The sequence below is a fragment of the Dysidea avara genome, chromosome 7 (genome assembly GCF_963678975.1).
Source record: "Dysidea avara chromosome 7, odDysAvar1.4, whole genome shotgun sequence".
NCBI classification, from domain to species: domain Eukaryota; kingdom Metazoa; phylum Porifera; class Demospongiae; order Dictyoceratida; family Dysideidae; genus Dysidea; species Dysidea avara.
This window is the reverse complement of record NC_089278.1, coordinates 30702042-30724872: the sequence shown is the minus strand read 5'-3', so window position 1 is coordinate 30724872 and position 22831 is coordinate 30702042. Positions and strand designations below refer to the sequence as shown.

Below are 22831 nucleotides of genomic sequence, written 5' to 3'. Positions count from 1 at the left end.
ATAGTGATATCCACTAGAGGTCATGATCAGAGAGTATTCGAGCAACATTAATTGTGGAATCACCTCTATAGACTAAATCTATTATTATACAAATAGAATTGTTATTATTGTTCAGTTTAATCAGTGGAACTCCCTCTCCTAACACATAAGAACAATATAATCTAAACCAACATCGGAATGAAGTTGGATATGGACAGACTTATATAGAATAACTTTGATTATACATTGTGTCCATAATTTAATACTATTATATCATGCAGGTATGACAAAAATCAGTCTATTTTATACAAATAATGTCCATAACATACGTGGATCTGAAGGTTTTTTTTTCCCTCACCCCCATCCACCCAGCACTTCTCTCTTGCCCCCTTTGACTCAGGAAAATATTGACACCAACAAACAGTCTGGGAATTATTCACACTACAATACACCGAAGTACAAATCTAGAAAGCCAGTGCATGCATGGGTACGAATATAGACTCATGATCATGCAGCAATAATTGGTATACAAAAATTCTGTAAAGGCCAGGAGGTCAAGGGCAGCTCGAGAGGTTTCAAAATTTTCTGTTGCATACACACAAATCTATAGGGGGGTCTGGAGACATCTTCTCCCAGGAAAATTGTGCATTCTGAGATTGAATATGGTCACAATTTTCACCAAAAAATCTTTAAGCTGATATTTTAAACCACATAATATAATACTATTGCTTGCTTCTGCTGGCACAGTATCAGAAGCAGACCAAATTAGAGTAAATACCTGGAGCAGTGTGAAGTTTGAAGGACTGGATATTATTCTGGGGGTATGCCCTCAGAAAATTTCAAGTCTTAAGATACAATTTTAGACAATTTTTACTGTGTCGAAACAGATAAACACAAAATGTGAGTATTATACGTGGGTGGTTGACCGCTCTATTACAGTATTTTAATCTAAACACTTTGCAAGTCTATGTAAAATGTAATTTTAGTTGACCAGTTTCTGGAACCTCAAAAACCCCTTGGATCCATCTCTGGGGAAGTAATAGTCAACAAATGCTAACACAATATAATTGGAATCAGTAGTATTCTGTGAGTGATAGCTACAAATACCATGTCCTGCTACAAGTGACTATGAAATATGGTATGTCATAATATGCCAAGTAGCCTGTTTTTTGCCTGAATAATTAAAGACTCATTAGTCTGAGCCAGAGAGATATACGTGTGATTATTTTGGCTTTGATCTGCAATGTCCTAACCAATCTATGAAATTCTCAATATTTTGTACTAAAAACAGCAGTACCCTAACACTGACTGCTTTGAAACATACACAGCAACCATACAGATAATTAGTAATATTCATTTATTTATAAGGCTTTACAGTGCAAGTGCTGAAGGTCTGTAATACACCTGGTCCTACAGCCTGTTTTAATATAAAAAGGGACTAACTATGATCCTGGTGAAAGAGCCAACACCAGAAGGTTTTTACTGGAACACTGAGTCTGGTCAATGTTGTAACTACCACCACAGGAATTGTAAAATATGTTGGGTGCTCTCCATACTAACTGTACAATTGATGTCACTGGTTAAACAAGGAAATATATATATAGTGCTTTTGTGCAATGAGAATGAACTAGAATTTCAAAGATACTCTTATAGTACAGCCATGTCCATGTGTGCAATAAAAGTGCACCTTTGCTTGTACAACAAATCCACAACTTCGCGATTGATAATATAAAGTCAGTGTATCATCAATGAGGTGCAGATATACATAACAACAGCAGGAATTAATCAAATGCGTGACAAACTGTGCTCCAAGTAGCCTTTAATTTCTGAAATTAATCCATTCCTATTATCAACTGATACCTGCAATACAAAGAAGGCACATACGTACATAATTAATACCCGTAGCACTGATGATAACAGTCAGAAAAAGACAAAACTATGCAGTAAACATTAAAGAAATACATTTATGCACAGTTGCAAATTTTAAAGAGACAGGCTGTTATTATGTAAACCCATATATATGTCGCAAACAGTCAATTGTTCAGTTACTGGATGCTGTATACTGTACAGTGGATATTCAATCCAATATAGCATCGGTTACAAAAAAATTAAAGTACATGCAGTATCGGCTGTGTCTTCATATCAGTTTATCAGAAAAACTGCATCAGAGAGACAATAAAAATATTGGATATCAGTATAAGGTGTGAAATGTGGTATTGATACAGAGTAACACAATAAACCATATATAGTCTGTGAAAAGTTGGAAAATGAGTATTTGCAAAAATAACGTACTGCGTATATGGTATCTATGGTATTCGAGAGAGAAGAAGGCTTATATGTACAGGCTATATGAGGCAGAAGGATTACCATAGAATCGGGTTGTTTAAGCACATGTGTCTATTAAGCGCATATTATTTGAGCGCATACACATTTCTTGTGATTAATCATGCCTGATAAGCACACATGGGCAAACGCAAGGCTCAATATGCGACAAAGCTACACACAGGAAGAAAAACTGGAAATACTGGAAAATGAATGTCTCCTTGAACGCTTACGTCTCCCTTGAGGTCTCCCTTCACCGTATATACAGCAAATCAGCTTTCTGAATTGCGATATTCTTGTTTATTACAAAGGATTTTACCCAGAAATAGAGTCAAATATCCTTACACACTGGCGTGATAACTGGCATATACTACTAACCCCTCTATTACAATGTAGTGATTCCATGTTAAACACACCACAATTATTTACATATTAGGCATAACAGATAGTATGATTTTTACAAAGTTTTCTCTGAAAATTATAAGCGCATGTGCTTAACAACCCAACTTTACGGTAGTTCAATGATGATGGAGTTGCAAAAAATTGATAACATACTTCAAATATTTGAACATCTTTTCTGCTCCGCAACTCTTCCAGTATCCAGTGGGACTTCCCCTTTGATATTGGTATAGTAGCTAGCACAACACGGTGAGGTGACTGGAATGTCCTCTGAACTGACTGAACAAAATCCCTACTAAATAATTCCATTTTTCCTATTTCATCTATAACTTGTAAATGTTGTATCTGTTGAGCTTTATCACTTTTGTCATTCGGGTCACTAAATGTTGGCAAGGCAACTTGCTCAAAACTGTTCAACAAAACTTCGTACTTGCCAACATAATAGCCTTTCCTATTTCCAGGTACCTGAGCTCTGTAGACAAAGCAAACACAACAACATGCCAGCATAACCGTTCACCATCAGTTATGAACACCCCACAGTGGAACTTCAATCCGAAATCATGGGGACCACCTGGTATTCAAATAACTGTAAATTTCCTAACTCTAAAATTATATGCAACATCAATTTCAATGTGTCACTAATTGGTACCTATGTATTTCAATAATTCCAATAAAACACCTACTACTCTATTAGGCAACTTACTACTCTTGGACCTTTTAGGTGCCTAGTTAACCAAAATTTGCATAATTGGTGTTCAGATAACAGAGGTTCCACTGTACTAGAATGTGTGACAATTACTATTTGATGCAGTCTTCACAGCACTAAATTTAAAAAAAAAAAAAAACATTTGCAAGTTATTGGCATTCAAAAGTTTGATTTAATTTAATATCTTCTGTCATGAAGCCGATTGATTCTAGCTATTCGATCGCTTCAGTTCTCAATACTCAGTTTAGCACACTCAATTGCAGACTAAATTTTGCACACAGATATAGAGTATTTATACAAGCTGTAGTGCTAAAGTCAGCAAAAGGTCAACTATACAAGCTTACAAAGAAAGTTAATTACCTGTACAAAACTAGAACAATAAAGAGGCAGAGATGTGTCAAAACAACCTACTGATTACTTACAAAAATAACAACGAAGACAGGGATAGATAAAAACACCTGGCTAATTACACTAATAAGCTACAAAAAGTAACTATGTATGCATACAAAGGGATAATTAACATTAATTAAGTATGAAGTCATAGCTATTTACAGTCTGCTTCTTCACATCTTTGCAGGGCTACAGAAACTTCAATTTATTTTTATACACTTTGCAAAAATTGTATAAAATGTAAACGTGTAATTCGATTGCTGCAATCTTTGGCACAAATGAAGAGCATATAAATGTGAATTCACGTACCAAGTTTATTATGAATTTGATGAATATCCAAGACGCTATGAGCATTTATTCTGAAAAGGTCAAACTTCTGATAAACTAAGTATGAGAATAACTTGAAAATTGGTGTGTACATAGGCTGATCATTGTAGCAGTGCCTTTTATGGTTTGAATAGCACAATAGAGTGCTAGTTACAAAGTTATAAAACAAAAACTGAGCGAGTGTAAAATCATGGGACAAAGATGCTTTAATAGAGCAGTCACACAGGGTAAAAAAGGTGCACAAAAAATATCAAGAAAAAAATCAACTTACCAGAGCTCAAACCATAGCACCCGCATCCTTAACCATTGTTATCTTGGCTGATCACCTTACATAATTTCTTCTTTATAGATCAAGATTTTAGCTTAAAATAAACGTTTGTAACTAGTACTATGTAGAACATTCTATGTATGTTCTACCCTCAAAAAATGTGCATTCTATTAGAGTATTATAATAATATTACCAAATGTTGACATAAATCACATGCAATACAATACATTTATAAGTCTGTATAGAAGAGAAGAAATGTGAGTAAAAAAACAAACCCTAAATTCAGGCCTTATAAAGTACAAAAAGATTTGAGATCCACACAAAAACAACCAAGCTATGAAAAAATGGTGCAGTCTTAAAAGTAAGTTGTAAAATCAAAGGTGGCAGCCAAGAAATGGCTGCAATGATGTTAATAAATTTAGTAATGGCTGTGCACATTTTTGTTAAAATTTATTAACATTAACATTATTGCAGCCATTTCTTGGCCACCACTTTTACTTCACAACTTTTTTCACCCAGGCTTTTAAAGGCCACACCATTTTTTCACAGCTTGGCTGCTTTTGTGTGGTTGAATTTATCATCACAAAGAAATTTTTCAGCAAAATATCGAGAAATTAGCAGTTCCCCTGTTTACAAATTCACCCTATTAATTTCTTACTGTGTCACTCTTGCCAGAGGTGCTCTCTGTCCATCAAGAGTCACCACATCAAATCCTATTCTACCATGATGACCTCTGACCTCTTCAGTATAGAAACCAGTGAGTGGTACACCTGTTTCTTTTAACTGCTGAGCAATGTGTCTGACTAGTGTGGTTTTGCCAATTCCTAATAAGGAATACAATAGACATATGTACTTGCAAGAGCTTGATATAAAATCATTTTTAGCCTTACATAAATCATACCAACAGGGTTATAACTTCTGAACAAAATAAGCTATCAGTTTCAAATAAATACCACCTTATTCCTTTCAGTGAGACCATTCATTTGATACCAAGTTTGACTAATTTGTAATACGGATGAAACAGTAAAAAGTCACATTTTTATCCCAAACACCACAAAATGTCACCTTCCCCTAAATACCACAAAATGTCACTTTCCTTTACATGGGATTGCTTAGAACTTTTAATATGTTGTAGAGTACATTTTCTGCACTAGAAACTGTTAGTACAGCTTTTGTTAGCATATGGGTAAACTATAAAACGACTGGACTGTATATTAGGTTGACAAGACTCTGCATCAAACGGCATACCTAGATACACAGATAGAAATAAAAAGGATTAATTGATGATCTTTCTCCCAAAGTTGTATTATCAAATGGTCAATATTCAGCAGAATCACAGGTTGCTGTATTTGGTGGATCACGGATCGACGAATTACAGATCAATGGATCATGTGATGAACACATTCTACTGCTCATTGGACAGTGTTGGGACAGTTACTTTTTAAATGTAACTCGTTACATATTACATATTATCAGTGTTGGGAATAACGCGTTACGTAATATTATTACTTTTGTGGTAACAAAGTAATATAACGAAATACGCTATAAAAACAGGTAATATAACGCAAGTTACTTTACTTACAAATGTAACGCGTTACCTAAGTAATATAGTTACTGTAACGAGTCTAATATTATGTAATATTATTACTACAAGTAACGAAGTTACTAATCTCGTTAGTTATCCTCTCAGTAACGCCTAGCCACAACGAAATAACGGGGCCTACTGAATGAAGCTTATTCACCAGCTTCTTACTTATAACCAAGATTTACATATTGTCCAACAACGCAATCATGTCACGTGATAAGGTGGTAGTTTCACACGTGACAGCTTAAGGCTGTGGACACAAAGTAATATAATATGTAATATTATTACAGTTACTTTATTTTATGGGTAATATGTAACTGTAACTAAATAGTTCAGTTGTAAGTAATATGTAATATGTAACTAGTTACTTTTACAAAGTAACTTGCCCAACACTGCATATTATATATTATTTTACAACTGAACTATTTAGTTACAGTTACAGATTACCCATATAAAGTAACTATAATAATATTACATATCATATTACTTTGTGTCCACAGCCTTAAGCTGTCACGTGTGAAACTACCACTTTATCACGTGACATGATTTTGGTTGTTGGACAATGTGCAAATCTTGATTATAAATAAGAAGCTGGTGAATATGCTTCATTCAGTAGGCTTCATTACTTCGTAGTGACTAGGCGTTACTCAGTGGATTACTAACGAGATTAGTAACTTCGTAACTTAAAGTAATAATATTATGTAATATTAGACTCGTTACAGTAACTTCATTACTTAGGTAACGTGTCACATTTGCAAGTAAAGTAACTTGAGTTATATTACCTGTTTTTACAGTATATTTCGTTATATTACCTCGTTACCACAAAAGTAATGCGTTACCACAAAAGTAATGCGTTACCACAAAAGTAATGCGTTACCCCCAACATTGTCATTGGAGATGTTTATAAGTATCGTGTCAGTGTTGTACTATACTTGGTATAATCATTATTTTACTGATGATGACAAAATGCTGCACATTTCACTTCATCACTAAAACCCCCATACACCGTTTCACATTTATGGATTTAGCTATGGTTGTTCACGGTCATATGTATATAGTACATCTATATAGTCCACTATCTGGCGCTGCACGTGTACATCGTTAGCCATGGATAGGCAGGTGTTTGAGGAGACTATGGATTGTATCGACTTCTGAGTAAGTTAACTTGGTGAGCTGATTAGCTATTGACGATCTTCTATATTGAAGCAAAGATTCTGAACAGGAAAGCAGATCAATTCAGCGGTCTGATGGCCAGGACACACTCTCCTCCCATGAGAAAAGAAGGTAAACTATAGAATGATTGTAGGGTTACAGCTGCGGTATGGGTTGGCTGTAATTATCTCATCTTCCCGACTAAATGACAAAAGAAATATACTGACTGGCTTAGGCTTTAATACTTTGGTAGCAGACCTAATCTACAAATGTAATAATGTGCCAGGGGTAAGCGGCTTTACCTTCAATTGTTACTGTGATCACGTAGCTTATAGCTAAATCCAGGAACGGTGTGTGGACATTTAAGCGATGAAGTGATGTGTGTAGCATTTTGTAAAATAATTATTACATCAAGTATATTTAGTCATAGATTATATACTGACACAATGCTTATAAACATCTCCAATGAGCCTGGAATATGTTCATCACGTGATCCGTCAATCCGTAATCCGTCGATTCGCCAAATACAGCACCCCCAGCAACACAGTAAAATTTTACCAAAATTGTGTATTTAATTAGCAACCTTCACACCTAATTCAGTTTCAAGGAAGGGAGTTTCCCCCAAGAAACCCCACCAAGCTTAGCATTTTGGAGTATATTTTGCACTCTTATAGCAGGAGCTTATAAGCACCAAAGCTCCTGCTTATAGTGAGCTCCTGCTTATAGTGATCCTGTCATAATCTTATAAACCAAATCCTACCTTCCAAACAACTTAATTTGCACTCCCCCTTTCCAGTTTAATGTTCTGGTTTAGCCCTGTATCACCACTAATTAAAGATCCCCAACAATACTGGCTGCACAAATACATTAGGCCATACCTATTTGATCTTACGTTGCGCGGGCAAAATTATTTTAAATTTGGGTAGGTAGGTTGGTTTGAAAATGAAAATTTTAAACACAAGCATACAAAATGCAAATAATGAATGTAGCTATAATAGTACCAAGAGTGAATAATAAAAGAGGTATGGCCTAATGTATTTGTGCAGCCAGTATTTTATTATTCACTCTTGATAGTACATACACAGTTAAAAATCTAGGTTTCATACTCTTCTAGTAGCATCAGATATCTCCAAAAGAGCTTTCCCATTATATTCTACAATTTTAGAGCATCGGATGATCTTCAATGGTTCCTTTTGGACTATATCACGAGGGTGCTGATGATGTGTTGTCTTTAATTAAGTACATGTGATCCGCACACATGATTTTCAAAATAATTTAATTTGAAGAAAAATGTAGTCGGTCGGGCCCGCGCAACATAAGATCAAATAGGTATGGCCTTATCGAAGATCCACCAGACCCTTTTACTCTCCATTCCCACACAATACAAAAAGCAAGAGACTAAAATGCAACATGGAATTGTAATTGCAATATTTACACAGTACATGCAGTACCCGGGACGGTACATGACGAGGGGTCACTAACTGCTTTGAAATCTCGTACACCTCCAGTAAAATCCTGCCTGAAATACGAAATCTTATGTTGTTATCGTGATTCTGATTCTATACTTGTTCTGGTACCGTAGCTTACACTCAACTGCTCCTGCACAAAAGTAAGAATGAAATCCGATGTTCCGCTCCGCTTTGGATTTGTATAATCAAGTTGTGGAAACCGCACAAAACCAGGAGTTGTGGGAAAGAAGCCAACAAACCAGGAGAGAATCCATGCAAAGTCCGACGGTCCGCTCTGTTTCGGATTTATATTAAGCGAGTTGTGGAAGCCAAACAAAACCAGGAGCTGTGGGAAAGAAGCCAAACAAAACCAGGGGAATCCATGCAAACTGCTCCTGCACAAAAGTAAGAATGAAATCCGATGTTCTGCTCCGCATCGGATTTACTTAGCAAACTGCAAACTTAGCAACATAAACTTAGCATAACTTCATAAGGCCACTCCAAATAAATTCTCTGTTTCCCGTCCTGGGCTCAAGCATATTTGCATGCGGGCGGGCGGTTCATTTCCATTATTCATTATAAGATTGGCAGCTTTTCAAACCATTATTTACCTGGCACAACCATAAAAAAGCTGCATAACTGCATGCTTATAACTTCACCTTAAGCTTGTTCCTTCCTTTTTAAGTTGCAAAATAACACAAACGTGACGTTTGTGCCGACTTGATAGCACTGCTGACACGTGAGCTGACATGGTTCAAGTGAGCCTCTCAGTATGCAACAATAACCGGAAAATAATGGAAGAATACGGAATAATGGAATATTTAGAGCTGACAGTAACTAGATGCGGGCGGTGGACGGGAAACAGAGAATTTATTTAGAGTGGCCTAAACTTAGCAATACACCAACTACAAAAGCAACTTAAGCATACACTGAGATGCTCCTGATTTTGTGGGGTTTCACACCAGATAGAGCTTTGACAGTTGCTCCAGGTTTTGAGGGGTTTCGCACGGGATTTCCCCTGAATGATTGGCCTTTTTCCTGGTTCATAGGGCTTCAGCTGCGAGTTGCTCCTGGTTTTGTAAGGTTTCATTTAATAGTTATGCCAAGGCTTTACTCCTGGTTTATATGGCTTCGCAATTCCTCTCAATTTCGTGAGGCTTTGCTTTTACATGCCTGCTGAACTTCTGTTTCCTTCTCCCACTATTTTTTTGGTGATTTCAGAACTTATCACTCTACACCAACCTGTAATTTAAAATCAGATTTTGCAGCTCTCGTTCGATTTTGCGAAATCTTTTGAAACCCGTGAAATCTTAAGAAATTTGTTCAAGATTTTGAAATCCGTACCCTTTTTTCGTGAGTTGGTGACCCCTCGGTAGAGTAGTGGTGGTAGTTATGAGACACTTAACTTCAAAGCATTGCTATTACCTTAAACTGTAACCCTGGTATTTCACAATACTAATAGGGAAAGGTATGCCCATAAACTATATTATCCTAAAATTTCAAAAATTTTCATAACATTTGGTGGTCTGTTTAATCATTTTTCTGGAACACTGTAGGTGTGTGTATTATGAGACATAAGGGGGTATTATGAGACGCTGTGCTTGCAAGTTGACTATTTCGTATTTGATTATGGTAAATTTCATTATGTAAAAGGTAGCAGGGACACTGTAGACAGTCAAAGTAGATTAGTTGACTTAGTACATGCACTTCACATCTTCGTATTCTTTACTGCATAGTGAGTGGTACAAAGACAATCATTGACAGTCCTCCATTATGATATAGCAAATTTTAGGAGCTATATTATTCCCTAATTAGTATTGTGGTTGACTTATAATCACTATCTGTGATGATCTGAATAGGTACTATCTCTTTACTCCTGAATCTGCAGGATTTAACCCACTACACTTGTTTTAAGCTATGTGAGCCATATTACCCCCTGTCCCATAATACCAGCCTCTACTCTACATGATGGTAAGAAAATACAAAAAGCTTTGCAAGTTTGGCTAGCTGCTAAACGACGTACAATTAAACAGATACACGAACGTACCGGGAGGACCTGTGATAAGAGCATGGATTAGAGGGACATCTGGCAGTTTAGCCATGGAGAATCACATCGATCAGTGCACCAATGACTTAGAATCGAACACGTGTTGAATTAGGGCGGTCGGATAGTTTACGTTAGTCGCACCGTATGCACCGGTAGTGTTCGAAGTAATGGTCCCTTAGATTTCTATTGGAAAGCCCTAATTTAATTGGAGATCGCCTTCTTTTTCCATCATGAGTTAAACTATAGCTCTCAGCTCGGCTCTCAGTGTCCGGCAGTGATGGTGGTGGAGAATGACACAAGGATTCAAGGATTGAAGATGGTTTATCAGGAAGAACGGAAGCATTCCAGCTTCTTGAAGAGATCCCTCTGCACGTAAGTAGTGTTTTTAAAAATTATTATTAGGCCGTGGCTATTGACACCGATCGGTGGCAATAAGAAGCTAGTCTCGCGTGGCCAGACCGCTTTTTTCCGTATACAGTATACGGAAAAAAGCGGTCTGGCCACGCGAGACTAATAAGAAGCCACGAAAGACTGCTGACACCGACTAGTGTTAAGAAGCCAATCGTACCCATCAGTGGCATAAAAAAGCCACCGATCAGTGCTTGGATTGGATTGGTGGTAATAAGAAGCCACCAATGACTATCGACACTAATCAATAAAGACCATCAACTTGATTAATACTGTATCGACACTTGCAATATGCATTGTGGATGCGTATAGCCATATACAAATGTAGAATAACGGCCACTGCATGCATGTCACCAGCTTAAACTCCTAGCTAGCTAAGTGTTGACTGAGTGCCACTGGCCAGCAGACTATCATAATATATGTACATGGATGAATACTTCATCTGCACACACACACTACACTGCTCATGTTTCAAGCATACCTCATGCATGTGTACATACTAGCTACATGTACCATGCGCTAAAGAAGTTTGTCATGATAATGTAACAGCTTACAATAATGAACTTAATACAACATTTAGAGTCAATGAAAGATGCATATGACTTGCAGTCCGTAGTTACCTACAGTCTTGACAATACCGCAGTTTAGGCAAAGGTTTGTCATCTTCCCATTCATTTTCTAAGCTTGTTTGGTGAAACCATTCCAGACATTTTGAGCACTGAACCATGCTATCCCCAGTATTTTGCAGGCGACAAGTACAATATACCTTTACTCTACGCAATAGTGATTTTCCAGGGTTTTTCATAATTTTATCATCTGGAAAGTTGGTAATTTCTTTGCTCTTTAGACAACGGAGATAGTGTGATCTAAATTCACCCTGGTGATATAATAACTTTGCTGGATCTGTCCCAGAGCACAAAGAGAAACTGAATGTAAGGGCATATAGGCCACAATCTGATCCTCCTTGCTGTTGCTGAACATCTGGAAAAGTCAATGATAAGCATTTTCTTGATGTCTTCACTAGTAAAGTAATGATTTCTTTTCTATTGACACAGAGGTCAGCTGTGCGCATACTGTCATAAACCTTCACATCATTTTGCTTACAATTTTTGTTGGTGATGCAAATCCAGTGGTTTCCAAAACAATTTATTATCTACAAATTCATCTTCACCAGACTAATCAGAATACCCACAAGTCCCAACACTTACCACATTTTTTAATCCAACTATGTTCGGAAACTTTTGCTTGAGTAGAGACAGTCCAGCATTTATCAATCTATCATTCGTCCAGCCAGTTGAAGACTTCAGTGTCTCAAAATCTAAAGGAATAACCTTTACATTAGGAAAGAGTTCTTTGCTGCTGTCTGCTTCTTCATCATCTGAACTTAGTGCAATTCAAACATCACTCAGTGATTCACCACTCTTGTCAGATTCCTTTCGTTTTAACTCCCTCTTAATTCTCATTCAATTAGCAGCCATTCCAGGTTGACATGTTTTCCGTCTCTTTGGCCTTGGCATTACTGGCTGTTCATTACCGCATGGTTGGTTCTCCTTTTCTCTCTGCCGTTTTTTGTTCTTGGAAGGCCACAGCTTGCTGCTTTGCTTAAGTCAACCTTTTGGCTTTATATATTCTTCCATCTTAATATTCTCACACAGAACAGAGAGTTGCAAACAGCCCTACAAAGAGAGAAACATAGTTAAGCACTATACATAAAAGGATTACATACAATCACAATTAATACATACCCATGTATTTTATTATAGAGATATAATAGTAGTTAGGCAAGTGTAAAGTTTAGTAGTTAAACTTACATGTCCTTCAGTGGATTTAAGAAGTTGAGCATCATTATGTACTGATGAATTGCTAACACTGGTGGCATTCTGTAGCTCTTGCAAATGATGCATTGTCTTCTCAATATCCTGTAGTATACAAGTGTTCTCAGTCTCTTGTGAAACAGTACTCTCAGTTTCCTGGGGCATCAAGGTGTTCTCAGCATCCTAAAGAATAGTCCTACTCTCAGTTTCTGTGGCATTAGGGTGTTTTCAGCCTCCTGTGAAAAGATCTCGGGCATGGAGGTGCTTTCATCTTCCTGTGGAATAGCAGTACTCTCAGTCTCCTGGGGTATCAAAATGTTCTCACTCTCCTGTGGCACTGCATTCTCCTGTGGTATTAAAGGTATGAATAAATATGTAATGCAAATAAAACATTTACTTACTAGAACCACCGCCTCATCCTCCTGAACAGGGACTATTTCTATATCACACTTTCTCTCCCAGTAACTTAGCAATGACTCTAGAACAACAATCTTTCTTCTAAATTCAGCCATGCCACACTCTGAACTGAGTGCTGCCAACTTCTGACCTAATCCCAGAGCTTTCTTATATTTCTGATTTTTAGAAAGTGTGCTCTTCAATGGAAAATTAGTAGTAAGTGAAGACACTTGTAATGCACCACTGTTGTCTTCTTCATCACGATCATCTGATACTTCAGATGGATCCATCAATAACTGAAAAGCTTTGTGCCACCTTCTTGCTACAAGTTGCACTTCAAATACTGGTAAATTTTGAGAGGCTCTCACCACAAATATAAAATTATGTTGACAGGGGAGTCCCATCACCTTTGAAAAACCACAAGAGCAGTTATTAGCAATGAGAGACACACAATGCTCCCAGGATTTGTAAACTGCCTTAAAAACACCATCACGATCTCCACTTAAAACAGTATACATCACAGAACGTGACAGCCTTAACTGTATAACAATCCTCTCAGCTGAATACACTGTGCAAGTTGCATTAATTGTAGACACATCACTAATACCATCATTGGCTGTATTATGTGTAGAAAATTCTTCAGTAAACACCTTGTGTGTGCATACTCTTCAGCAATCATTCTACAGAAGAGAAGCACCTTTTCAAATATTTCAGAAAGTGACATTGATCGAGAAATAACATCTTTTAACTTGTGATTATGGCATTCAAGCTGATTATTTGTTGTATTGGCAAAATGAAGATGATTGTCATGAAGAAAGGTTACCTATTTTACTCTACAAACATCCCAGTTTTTGATAAAATATTCTTTAAATGCAATGTTGGTGTTGTCAAAGAGGTCTTGCTTCAATGCAATATATGATTCTGCACTGTCAGCATTAAAAATCCTCCTGATGGTTTCTCTGACCTGCTCCCGATTTTCTTTGGCCACATCAAGATCAACAATCTGCTTAAAAAAATACTTGATGACATGAAACTGGCAGAAAAGTACTGTTGTTTGTGGGAACTCCTGTTGTAGTGCTGGTAACTTAGTAAAATCTTTATCAATTACTATCACACGAACATTGAACCAGGAGGGATTAAATGACTTAAATGTCTGAATAATATGTAATAAGTGCACAGCACTTTCCTCAGCAGTAGCAGAGTAAAATATGTTCCTACCACTACCAAACCCATCTTCAACCATAAAGCAATAAAGAGCCATCCTAGCTCTATTCACATTATAGGTACCATCCACCAACAATATTTCAGAAACTTTTCAAACAGGGCAGACATTTGTCCAGATTGATATGACACGGTAGTAATCTCATTATTTTCATTCACTATAATACCACCTTTACCACCTTTCTTTTGAAGATGCCTTTTCCAAGGCATCTTCAAGAGAATCAATCAGGATCTGTTCATCTCTTCTACCACCTGCTTTCATCTTTTTCATAAGTAGCTTCAAATTCTGAATATCTTTTAGTGTAACCAATTTCTTGTATTTAGCTTGAATATAATCCTTTAGTTGCTTGTTATTCGGCCTGAGCTGGAGCACTTCATCCAATTCCTGCTGTTGTTGTATGCTCAATTTTCTATTTGAAGCATAATGCTTCATGATTTCACTGCTGATTCGATGGCTATGTTCCAGTGTACAATGCTCAAGAACAAGGCATTTGAACTCCTTGTCATATGATATGGTGATCTTTGCAGTGCACTTTATGGTTAAATGGCGCTAGTTGCATCTGTTGCCTTTGCTTCTTTTCCTAGGCTGGCCGAAGTGGACACATGCAATTACATAGTAAGCGAATTTCCATTTACTATCAATGAGTTCTAAAGGTACCCTGGCCTTTGCACGTCTCTTGTTGTAATCATCTACTTTGACTATTAAACATGCGCATAGGGTGATTATACGCTCTTAATTCCCTAAGTAGTTCCTGAACTTCTTCGAACGAGTTGAACTTTCTGCCTACCTGAACATCATTCATCAAGTCACCATTGCTGTCCACTATTTCTTCAACATCATTTCCTGAATTTGCTGAGTCGTCCTCAGAATCCACTGACGAAGACATTACTCCAGGTTATTGCCGCTGAACTGCCAACAATCAAGGGTGGGCGCAATAATTCACGTCTGTACACATCATGTGATTTACTGTCGGTGTCAATAGTTGGTTGTGGCCCTTATTGACACTGATGATCGGTGTCAATAGCCACTGCGTTATTATTATAATGGTTGCAAAACCTATAAAATGCAATATGAGTATAATAAAAATCACTTGATCAAAGTTAAAATCACTAAGTAGCTAAGTCAACAAAAGTGTCACTTGAAGTAGTGTTAACTATTTCATGGTAATTTGTTCCATGACGTAATGGTAGGTGGAAAGAAACTAAACTTGTATGCATCAATCCATGTAAAAGGAACAGTAAGTTTGAAATCCGTCACGGCCTCTAGTAATTCCATGATTGTAACTAGTACAGTTTAGTTGTTTTAAATTAACTATATGGTGGATAATCTTATACATCATTTGTAGTCTAAGAGTGTCTCTACGATTGTGAAGACTGTTCCATCTTAGGGTATTAATCATCTCAGTAGCACTACTTGTGTAGCGGTAATCACCAGTTATAAATCTTGCTGCTCGTCATTATACAGATTTCAGTTTGCCAAAAAAATATATAGTATGGGGAACCCAGGAACAAACAGCATACTCTAAAATTGGACAAACAAATCAAATATGCATCAGATTTTATTTGACATTTGCATGAAGATAAATTCCTTGTATGAGCTATAGTGTGTAGCTAACAAGTCTAAAGTAGCTAGCTGTATTTCAGCTTTAGCCTGGAGTGTGCATCAACACTTGTCAAGTCAACTAGTCCTGTCTTTAAATAGCTTTTCTTAAAATAGCCATGCAGCGCATGCTAAGTTGTGTGCATTAGTGGTATAATAATTTAGCTGTTATTTATTTGCAAATATAGCTAATTACTTCGCCAGCAAGTTCGTCCACATACCACATTCATAATTTCAAACCTTTCTGAGCTATGTCAGGTAACAGCTGGATCAAGTCTGCCTCTATACTCTTGCTCGTGTAATCTGTTATTCTGCTGACATTGAATTTCCATATTTTAGTAACGGCCCTGCACCAACGTGCAGGCAAATCACTGCTCTCTCTCTCTCTTACGCAAGCTCGATACTCGATAAGGCATGAGTTAGCTAGCCCGGAGAGGAGGTGCACATGCCGAGTCACCGTGACACTTAGTTGATTCACAAAACTAGCACAGTCCAGAGTATGTGTATTGATAAGCATTGTTTTTATAAATATTGTTATTATAGCATTTGTAGTGAGCTATAAAGCTACTCTTTTCTTGACTTGATGTTTGATCTGCCAGCTGTAAAGCTCTTGATCCTTTGATGCAGCACACTTTGTCTCCTTGATCGCATTTTGACCCCGGTCAGAAATGGTTCTACAGGACCACTGGTGGTGACTATCCCTTGCGACTCAACTCAGTTTGTACCTATCTTTTGTACAGCCTACAACTCTGTATGTATAAAAGCGAATAGTGCTTTAAGAAATGTGGGAAAGAGTGACTGTAAACAACTGGTGTAGCTAGTTATTCATTTCTCCATCCAGGTGGCTTTTTGATCACTTCCCACCTAACCTCTGCACTTTTTTCCACTGATGTAATTAGTTAGATATGCATAGTTGAAACCTTTGTTAGCTAATTGGCCACTGTACTATATACTGTAAACTCCTACATGCTAACTAAGTTAGTTAATAGACATATTATGTAGTCATGTTCTTTTAATTCCAATAGATCACTGAAAGTGATGGAGATCTACGCACAGTTTTGGTGTCATTTTTAGAATTAGGTCAAGCCAGCAATGCATCTGATGCTGTTAACATTTCACATTGGGTAATGCGTGGAGATGACAATGATAAGAGATGGACATGCAGAGCCACTGGAGCCACAGAAACGCTGTAGTAGTGGGAAACCTCTGAAGAAAGTTAGACAGGTATATAAAGTAGTTCACAAGCATACAGTAACTACATATTCACAGCAGAAGAGAAAAGAAATAGTTGATGCATTAACACCTGTGGATCTGGACAAGGTGTTGGGAAAGTATATTAAGGAAGAGAACGTTACACTAGAAGACCAGCCACTGTATAAAGATGTTAAGACTGAATCTATCAGATGTAGATGGTGCAGTTTGTTTAAAGGATCTACTGAAGCACGTGTGATCAACCAGCATATGAAAACTTCAAAGTCCTTTTTGAAACATCGAAGTGGCCCGTGTGCAGAGGAGACACAAGGTGTGGATATAAGGCCATACTTTTAAAGTACTACTTCCAGCAACAATTAAATAATATGATCACATGCACTGATAGTTACAGAACAAAATATTCATTGGTAAAAATCTATACAACTCATCTTGAAGCAATTGGTGAATAACAATTGGCTAATTATTGAAATGACTCTATTATTTGCGCATGATGTGTGTTAAGGTGACTTTTTTGCTATAATGAGATAAGTAGAACAATTATTATGTGTATTGAGGTGTTTAATACACAAAATGAGCATGGGGGTGTGAACAAATTGCTTTGGGTAGCTACTCTTCTAGGTCACACATCACATATGATATGTATTTTATTCATACTACCAAATATAGCTACCATGAGATCAGACCATGTAGAAACAATGGACAAAGTGGATGCAGATCATAGCAACAGTGCAATCTTTAGATGCGTGCATGCTTGGAAAGTAGCTAACATTATGCACCTTTTCTAATAGCCACAGATGTATATAGTTTCCTGCCAAGGATAAATATCATATATAGTCTGATGGCAACAACTGCCCAAAAGCTATGGCTGATAGCCGAAATATAGGAGAATGTGTGACACATCTGAGTGGAAAAGAAGTAACTGTAGTTTGTGAATGTTGTACTAAATACACTGAATGGAAGAAAAAACACCATGATGCAGCAGAAGTGCTTCAAAGAATTGCTGATACGCCTTGTTACTATAAAGTGTGTAATGAATCAGTTACAATTGGGCACCACTACTTACAACACGACCATTTGTGCATTGCATTTAGCTCCACTGGGAGCTTGCAAAGGCATAGCTCTAAAATCAGGGCCCCACGCATACATTTGTGATTCATGCAAAGCATTACAACATGGCAAAAGTAGTCAATTGCTGCACAAATTAGGACGTGCCTCAAAATTGAAATATTAGTAACCCTTTACAGTGACCTGCACTGAAGGTCTGACAGCAACATGTGCTGCAGCCTTAGGATTACCTAACCTAATTTCAAGGATCCACAGACAGTGCAGAATAGAGCAACACAGTGTGGTATAAGTCATAAGCAATGCAGCAAAGAACATATAGAGCTAGTGTTACAGGGAAAACATCAAAACACAAAGTACAAAACAAAAAAATAACACATCTTGAAAATGAAAATAAAAGGCTTCTTGATAGTTGGAAACAAAATGCTACTGTGTGACCCTTCCTTGTAACCTTCCAAAGTTAGAATCAAGAGAACAAGTACAAGAATATGTGTAGTCTGTTAGATCAAAAAGAAGTTATGCTGCTGAAGCTTACTCATTAGATTTGGTTGATACAACTGGCAAATCACCTGATTTAATGCTTGGGTCTTTTCCAGAGGCAACTTTTGGTGTTACTGCAATTCATTTGTATGCTGTAATACTAAAGGTTGAATGTAAAGCATCAACTCATAACATGTCTCTCATAGGACATTGCACTACTAATTCTTTGAATGCATTAGTTAAACTAGCTATCCCATCTTGCTACTTAATTCTTAGTTTCCTTGGGTTGGTGATTAAAAGCTTACTATTTATTTGCACCTTTTTTCGATATATAAGTATCTCTCAATTGCCTATGCTTGCTGGGATCATTCTGGGCAGACAGTGCTGAGGAATTTACTGAACCAAAATTGCACTATAACTTACAGAAATTCAGGAATTTGCAGGAGTTGGATGCAAAGTGTCGCAAGTGTGCAGGACCTTCAGCACCTCAAAAGAGTGTTTCCTGCTTCAGTAATTAAGCATGGTGAATGTGTCAAAATTGTGATGCCACAACATGTTTATTAGCAAATGCTGCAATCAAAGAATTACATGCAAATGTCCCTACTTCCAATGCCACACAGTTGTACATTCAGGCTGCAGTTTGGGCGCATTGTTCATATCACAATGAGAGCTTTGGATCACCACCACAAAATTAATGGTAATTAAGAAGTTTATGGCAAGCTTAATGACATGGAGGAGTTGGAGACAATATGTGACTGGATTTTGGAAAAACGATCCAAATCGCACATTAGAAGTTCCGAGATAAACGGTTTTAAAGAATTGAAGCCAGCATAACTCTCCAAGGATAGCAAGCACGCGTATGAAATTTACACAAAAGATGAGCACGCGTATGAAATTTACACAAAAGATGCATCAATCTGTTACCTTTCAAGTTTCAAGCCACTTCCAGTACTTGTAGCTGCTTGTACAGTTTCCCGCCAAATAAGATAGAAAATCTGAGCAGTTGGACGAGCGAAGTAGTATCACGAGTGCTCACAAAGGGGTGGAGGCTGGGGGGTGGCTGGGGGGTGGAGGCTGGGGGGTGGCTTGGGGGGTGAGGCTGGGGGGTGGCTGGGGGGTGGCGGGGAGGGCAAAAGTTAGACCTCAAAATGGAGGCAGACCACGATTGGAGTCCAGACACGAGATTACAGGGCTGTGCTGGCTCCTAGTGGCTGATATGTAGCAAATCAACAGAGAACACGTCTGGCCAACATTATAAGGCTGTCCACCAGTAAACCACTGACTCTTGCCAAGCCAGGTCCTTCACAAGGCCTGAAACCGCCATTTGAGCACTCCACACCACCCAGAAAAGACGTGTGTAAAAACCAGCCCTCTTGTAGTTTGAGTAGTGCTGAGGGTCAAAACTGTAGTACGATAGTGTAGCTATCCACTGGTGGTGTTAGTTTGATTTTGCCTGATGTGCGATTTGGATCGGTTCTGTAAAATCTGGTCACATATGTTAATATATCTCCATCTTTGTCTTTGGAAATTCATTTTATTTCCCAACAGCACTATATACTTAACTGAAGAAGTGTTGGTTCATGTTAGTATTAACCATCTGTTGTGTTTGTACTTATGCTTCCTAGACATTAATCTTTCCGGATTACAATCTTAGGCATACAGGAAATCGGAGTATTGAAGCCATTTATGGTATGTTCCATGGAGGAACTTGCTCGCTACCATTACTTCTCCGAATCTTAGTTTCCAAGAATTTTTGTCTAAGATGAACAAGGCACAACAAATGCAGAGAGATGAACACTTTCTTCAAGGAGTTACAGGTAATAGCATAGTAGCTACCAAAAAGAAAAGAAAAGATATGCCAAAGCTAGTAAGGAAACACCAACCAATGGTCAAGAATACCTTCTGCCACCAACACGATTTATGAAAAGTTTTTAGATGAACTGAAGGATGCCTGCAAAAATGGAGATAGTGACTCTAAGAAGATGATAGAGAAGTTAGTCCTTCAAATGGCAGAGGCTTTAAAGAAAGAAGAGCAATGGGAATATCCGGTTGTTCCTTTAGATGATGTTCCAAAAAACATCCAAATTGTTTCACGTTTGAAGGATTAAATTTGAGGTGAATATCACTTGACACAATGATCTCTACATAACCAGACACTGCAATATGGACTAATGATTCCATGCCAGATGATCCAAGCCAGGCGCTAGCCAATTATTTCATGCCATGCACTGTAGATAAGGATCAAAGCTTGTTTAAAGTACTAGTCTCACAGGGTGAGAAGATTAGAGCTACAACATTACTTAAGGGTCTCCAACCTCTGACATAGAGATATGCCAATATGAACAGGAGAAAGAGGTTTGCTGCTGTAGATAGTGCAGGAGATAAGCCATTGCATGAGCCTGGAAACTCAATTGAAGAACTGCAGTTTTGGTTCGTAAATCCTAAATCTCAAACTTTGCAAAGAGAGAATTGCCTTGATATTATATCAAGGTAACCATAAAGTAGTGCAGAGAAGAATCCATCCAGTATTAACAATGTATGGATATGACAGAGACAAAGATATTACCATTCAAAGGGAAATCACGGTTGTAAATGTCGCTAAGTTTTTGAAGATTGACGTAACCAAGCAAGCATACACATGCATGCAGGGTCAGAACCATCAGAGGTTAAACTCACACTGAGGGACAGGTATAAAGAATTGGAAGAATATGTGCCATTAACAACTGACATTGACATAGATAGCTAGACTGGAGGAAAACAATGATGATGCAGAAGTTACTGATACCGAAGGTGATGATGACGAAGAGGAACCCTTTACTGTAGCATAGTTAAGAAACAATTTAATGCAAAAGAAGGCCAGTATAAGTTTTTAGTCAGATGAAAAGGTTATTCAGAAAAACATAACACCTGGGAGCTCCTGAGAAACATTCCCGATAAGATTGTCAATAAAGTTGAACTGGAACATGCAAAGAAAGCGGTAGATCCACCTAGGAGATCTGGTTTGCGAGATCGCAGTGAAATAAAGGCTAAGCATTAACCTGAGTATCTGTTAAATTTGATGACTGAATAACAGTCACATTATAATCATTAGTATTATTACGCTATATATACATTCAGTGACATTATGGACTCTTAATTTAGTTTTGTATTGTACAGCTGATTTTATAAAGTACTGTACTACTCCATGCAACTATCAGTGCACTGACACCTACTAGAACCAGACCGACATGTTGTGCCACTCTGGCAAATATTCCTGCAGGAAGAATGATTCATAATTATACATACTAAAAATAGCTAGACCAGTTGTAAAACATGCTGTTCCCTCACCTATACAGTATCAAATCTATCAATTAGATAAAGTCCAGAGGAGTGCAGCCTATTTTGTTATTAGTTACAGTGTAGAACCTATAAAAAAGCACTGGTAAAAGTTAATTACACAGATGGTACTGATAAATTGTGGATTTAAAGTTCTCAATACTTGTTAAGATGACTTTTCTTGATTCAGTAGTGTAACCAACATGCTGGACCACCTATCCTGGCCAACTTTAGTGCAAAGAAGAATTACTGATGCTCTTTAAATTGATTCACGTTCTTGTTGGAGTTTCATCAATATTACTCTAACTCCCTTCACCTCATGTACTTGCGGTCACTCTTTTGTCGTAATGTTATTCCACCATGTCCACTAGATTAAAGATTAAAATGTCCACTACTATCAGAAGCTAGCCATTCCAAGTGTTTCGATTGGTAAGTGTAATGTGTGACATAACCAGCATGTATACCTATATGTACATAATTCCGTGCACCCAGTTTTGATTGCCTGCACTACTTCATTCATTCATTAACCAATGAACAGCTGTCACTGCTTGTGTTCACTTTGACAATTTTCACTGCTGCATACACATAGATTGATAATTACTGTTACAATTCTCTTGTAGTCCACCATCAACTCAAGACAAATGATGCAAAAGATGGAAAAACTGACCATTATATCGTTTATATAGTAGGCTGTTTACTG

The 22831-nt window shown here is 37.5% G+C and overlaps 2 protein-coding genes and 1 long non-coding RNA gene across 3 annotated transcripts; 1 reads left to right on the top strand and 2 right to left on the bottom strand.

Annotated features, from left to right (window-relative positions):
* Positions 1-1533: 1533 nt before the first annotated feature.
* On the bottom strand, positions 1534-10732 carry LOC136260751 (cancer-related nucleoside-triphosphatase homolog). The gene is made up of 4 exons (XM_066054611.1): positions 10624-10732; positions 5050-5215; positions 2857-3172; positions 1534-1839 (listed from the first exon to the last, which is right to left on the bottom strand). Exons 1-4 carry the CDS (start codon positions 10676-10678, stop codon positions 1765-1767), a joined length of 612 nt encoding a protein of 203 aa, XP_065910683.1. The 5' UTR covers positions 10679-10732; the 3' UTR covers positions 1534-1764.
* On the top strand, positions 10720-17825 carry LOC136260752 (uncharacterized). Its single transcript, XR_010703648.1, has 3 exons — positions 10720-10995; positions 17088-17286; positions 17335-17825. It is a non-coding gene; the product is annotated as an uncharacterized lncRNA (long non-coding RNA).
* LOC136259739 (uncharacterized) lies at positions 11971-14502 on the bottom strand. Its single transcript, XM_066053260.1, has 4 exons — positions 14206-14502; positions 13247-13648; positions 12843-13192; positions 11971-12707 (listed from the first exon to the last, which is right to left on the bottom strand). The coding sequence occupies exons 1-3, from the start codon at positions 14500-14502 to the stop codon at positions 13010-13012; spliced, it is 882 nt and encodes a 293-aa protein (XP_065909332.1). The 3' UTR covers positions 11971-12707; positions 12843-13009.
* Positions 17826-22831: the final 5006 nt, after the last annotated feature.

Bases quoted from the DNA above. Each gene is read 5' to 3' on its own strand.
- LOC136260751 (XM_066054611.1), bottom strand. From the start codon at position 10,678: ATGGCTAAACTGCCAGATGTCCCTCTAATCCATGCTCTTATCACAGGT. The intron at 3,173-5,049 runs GTAAGAAATTAA...CTTTGTCTACAG, and splicing joins CCTCTGGCAAGAGTGACACA to AGCTCAGGTACCTGGAAATA. The intron at 1,840-2,856 runs GTATGTTATCAA...TTTGTATTGCAG, and splicing joins AAGATGTTCAAATATTTGAA to GTATCAGTTGATAATAGGAA.
- LOC136259739 (XM_066053260.1), bottom strand. From the start codon at position 14,502: ATGGCTCTTTATTGCTTTATGGTTGAAGATGGGTTTGGTAGTGGTAGG. The intron at 13,649-14,205 runs GTCAGAGAAACC...GGTTTTTCAAAG, and splicing joins CCAAAGAAAATCGGGAGCAG to GTGATGGGACTCCCCTGTCA. The intron at 13,193-13,246 runs GTAAGTAAATGT...TTAATACCACAG, and splicing joins AGGATGAGGCGGTGGTTCTA to GAGAATGCAGTGCCACAGGA.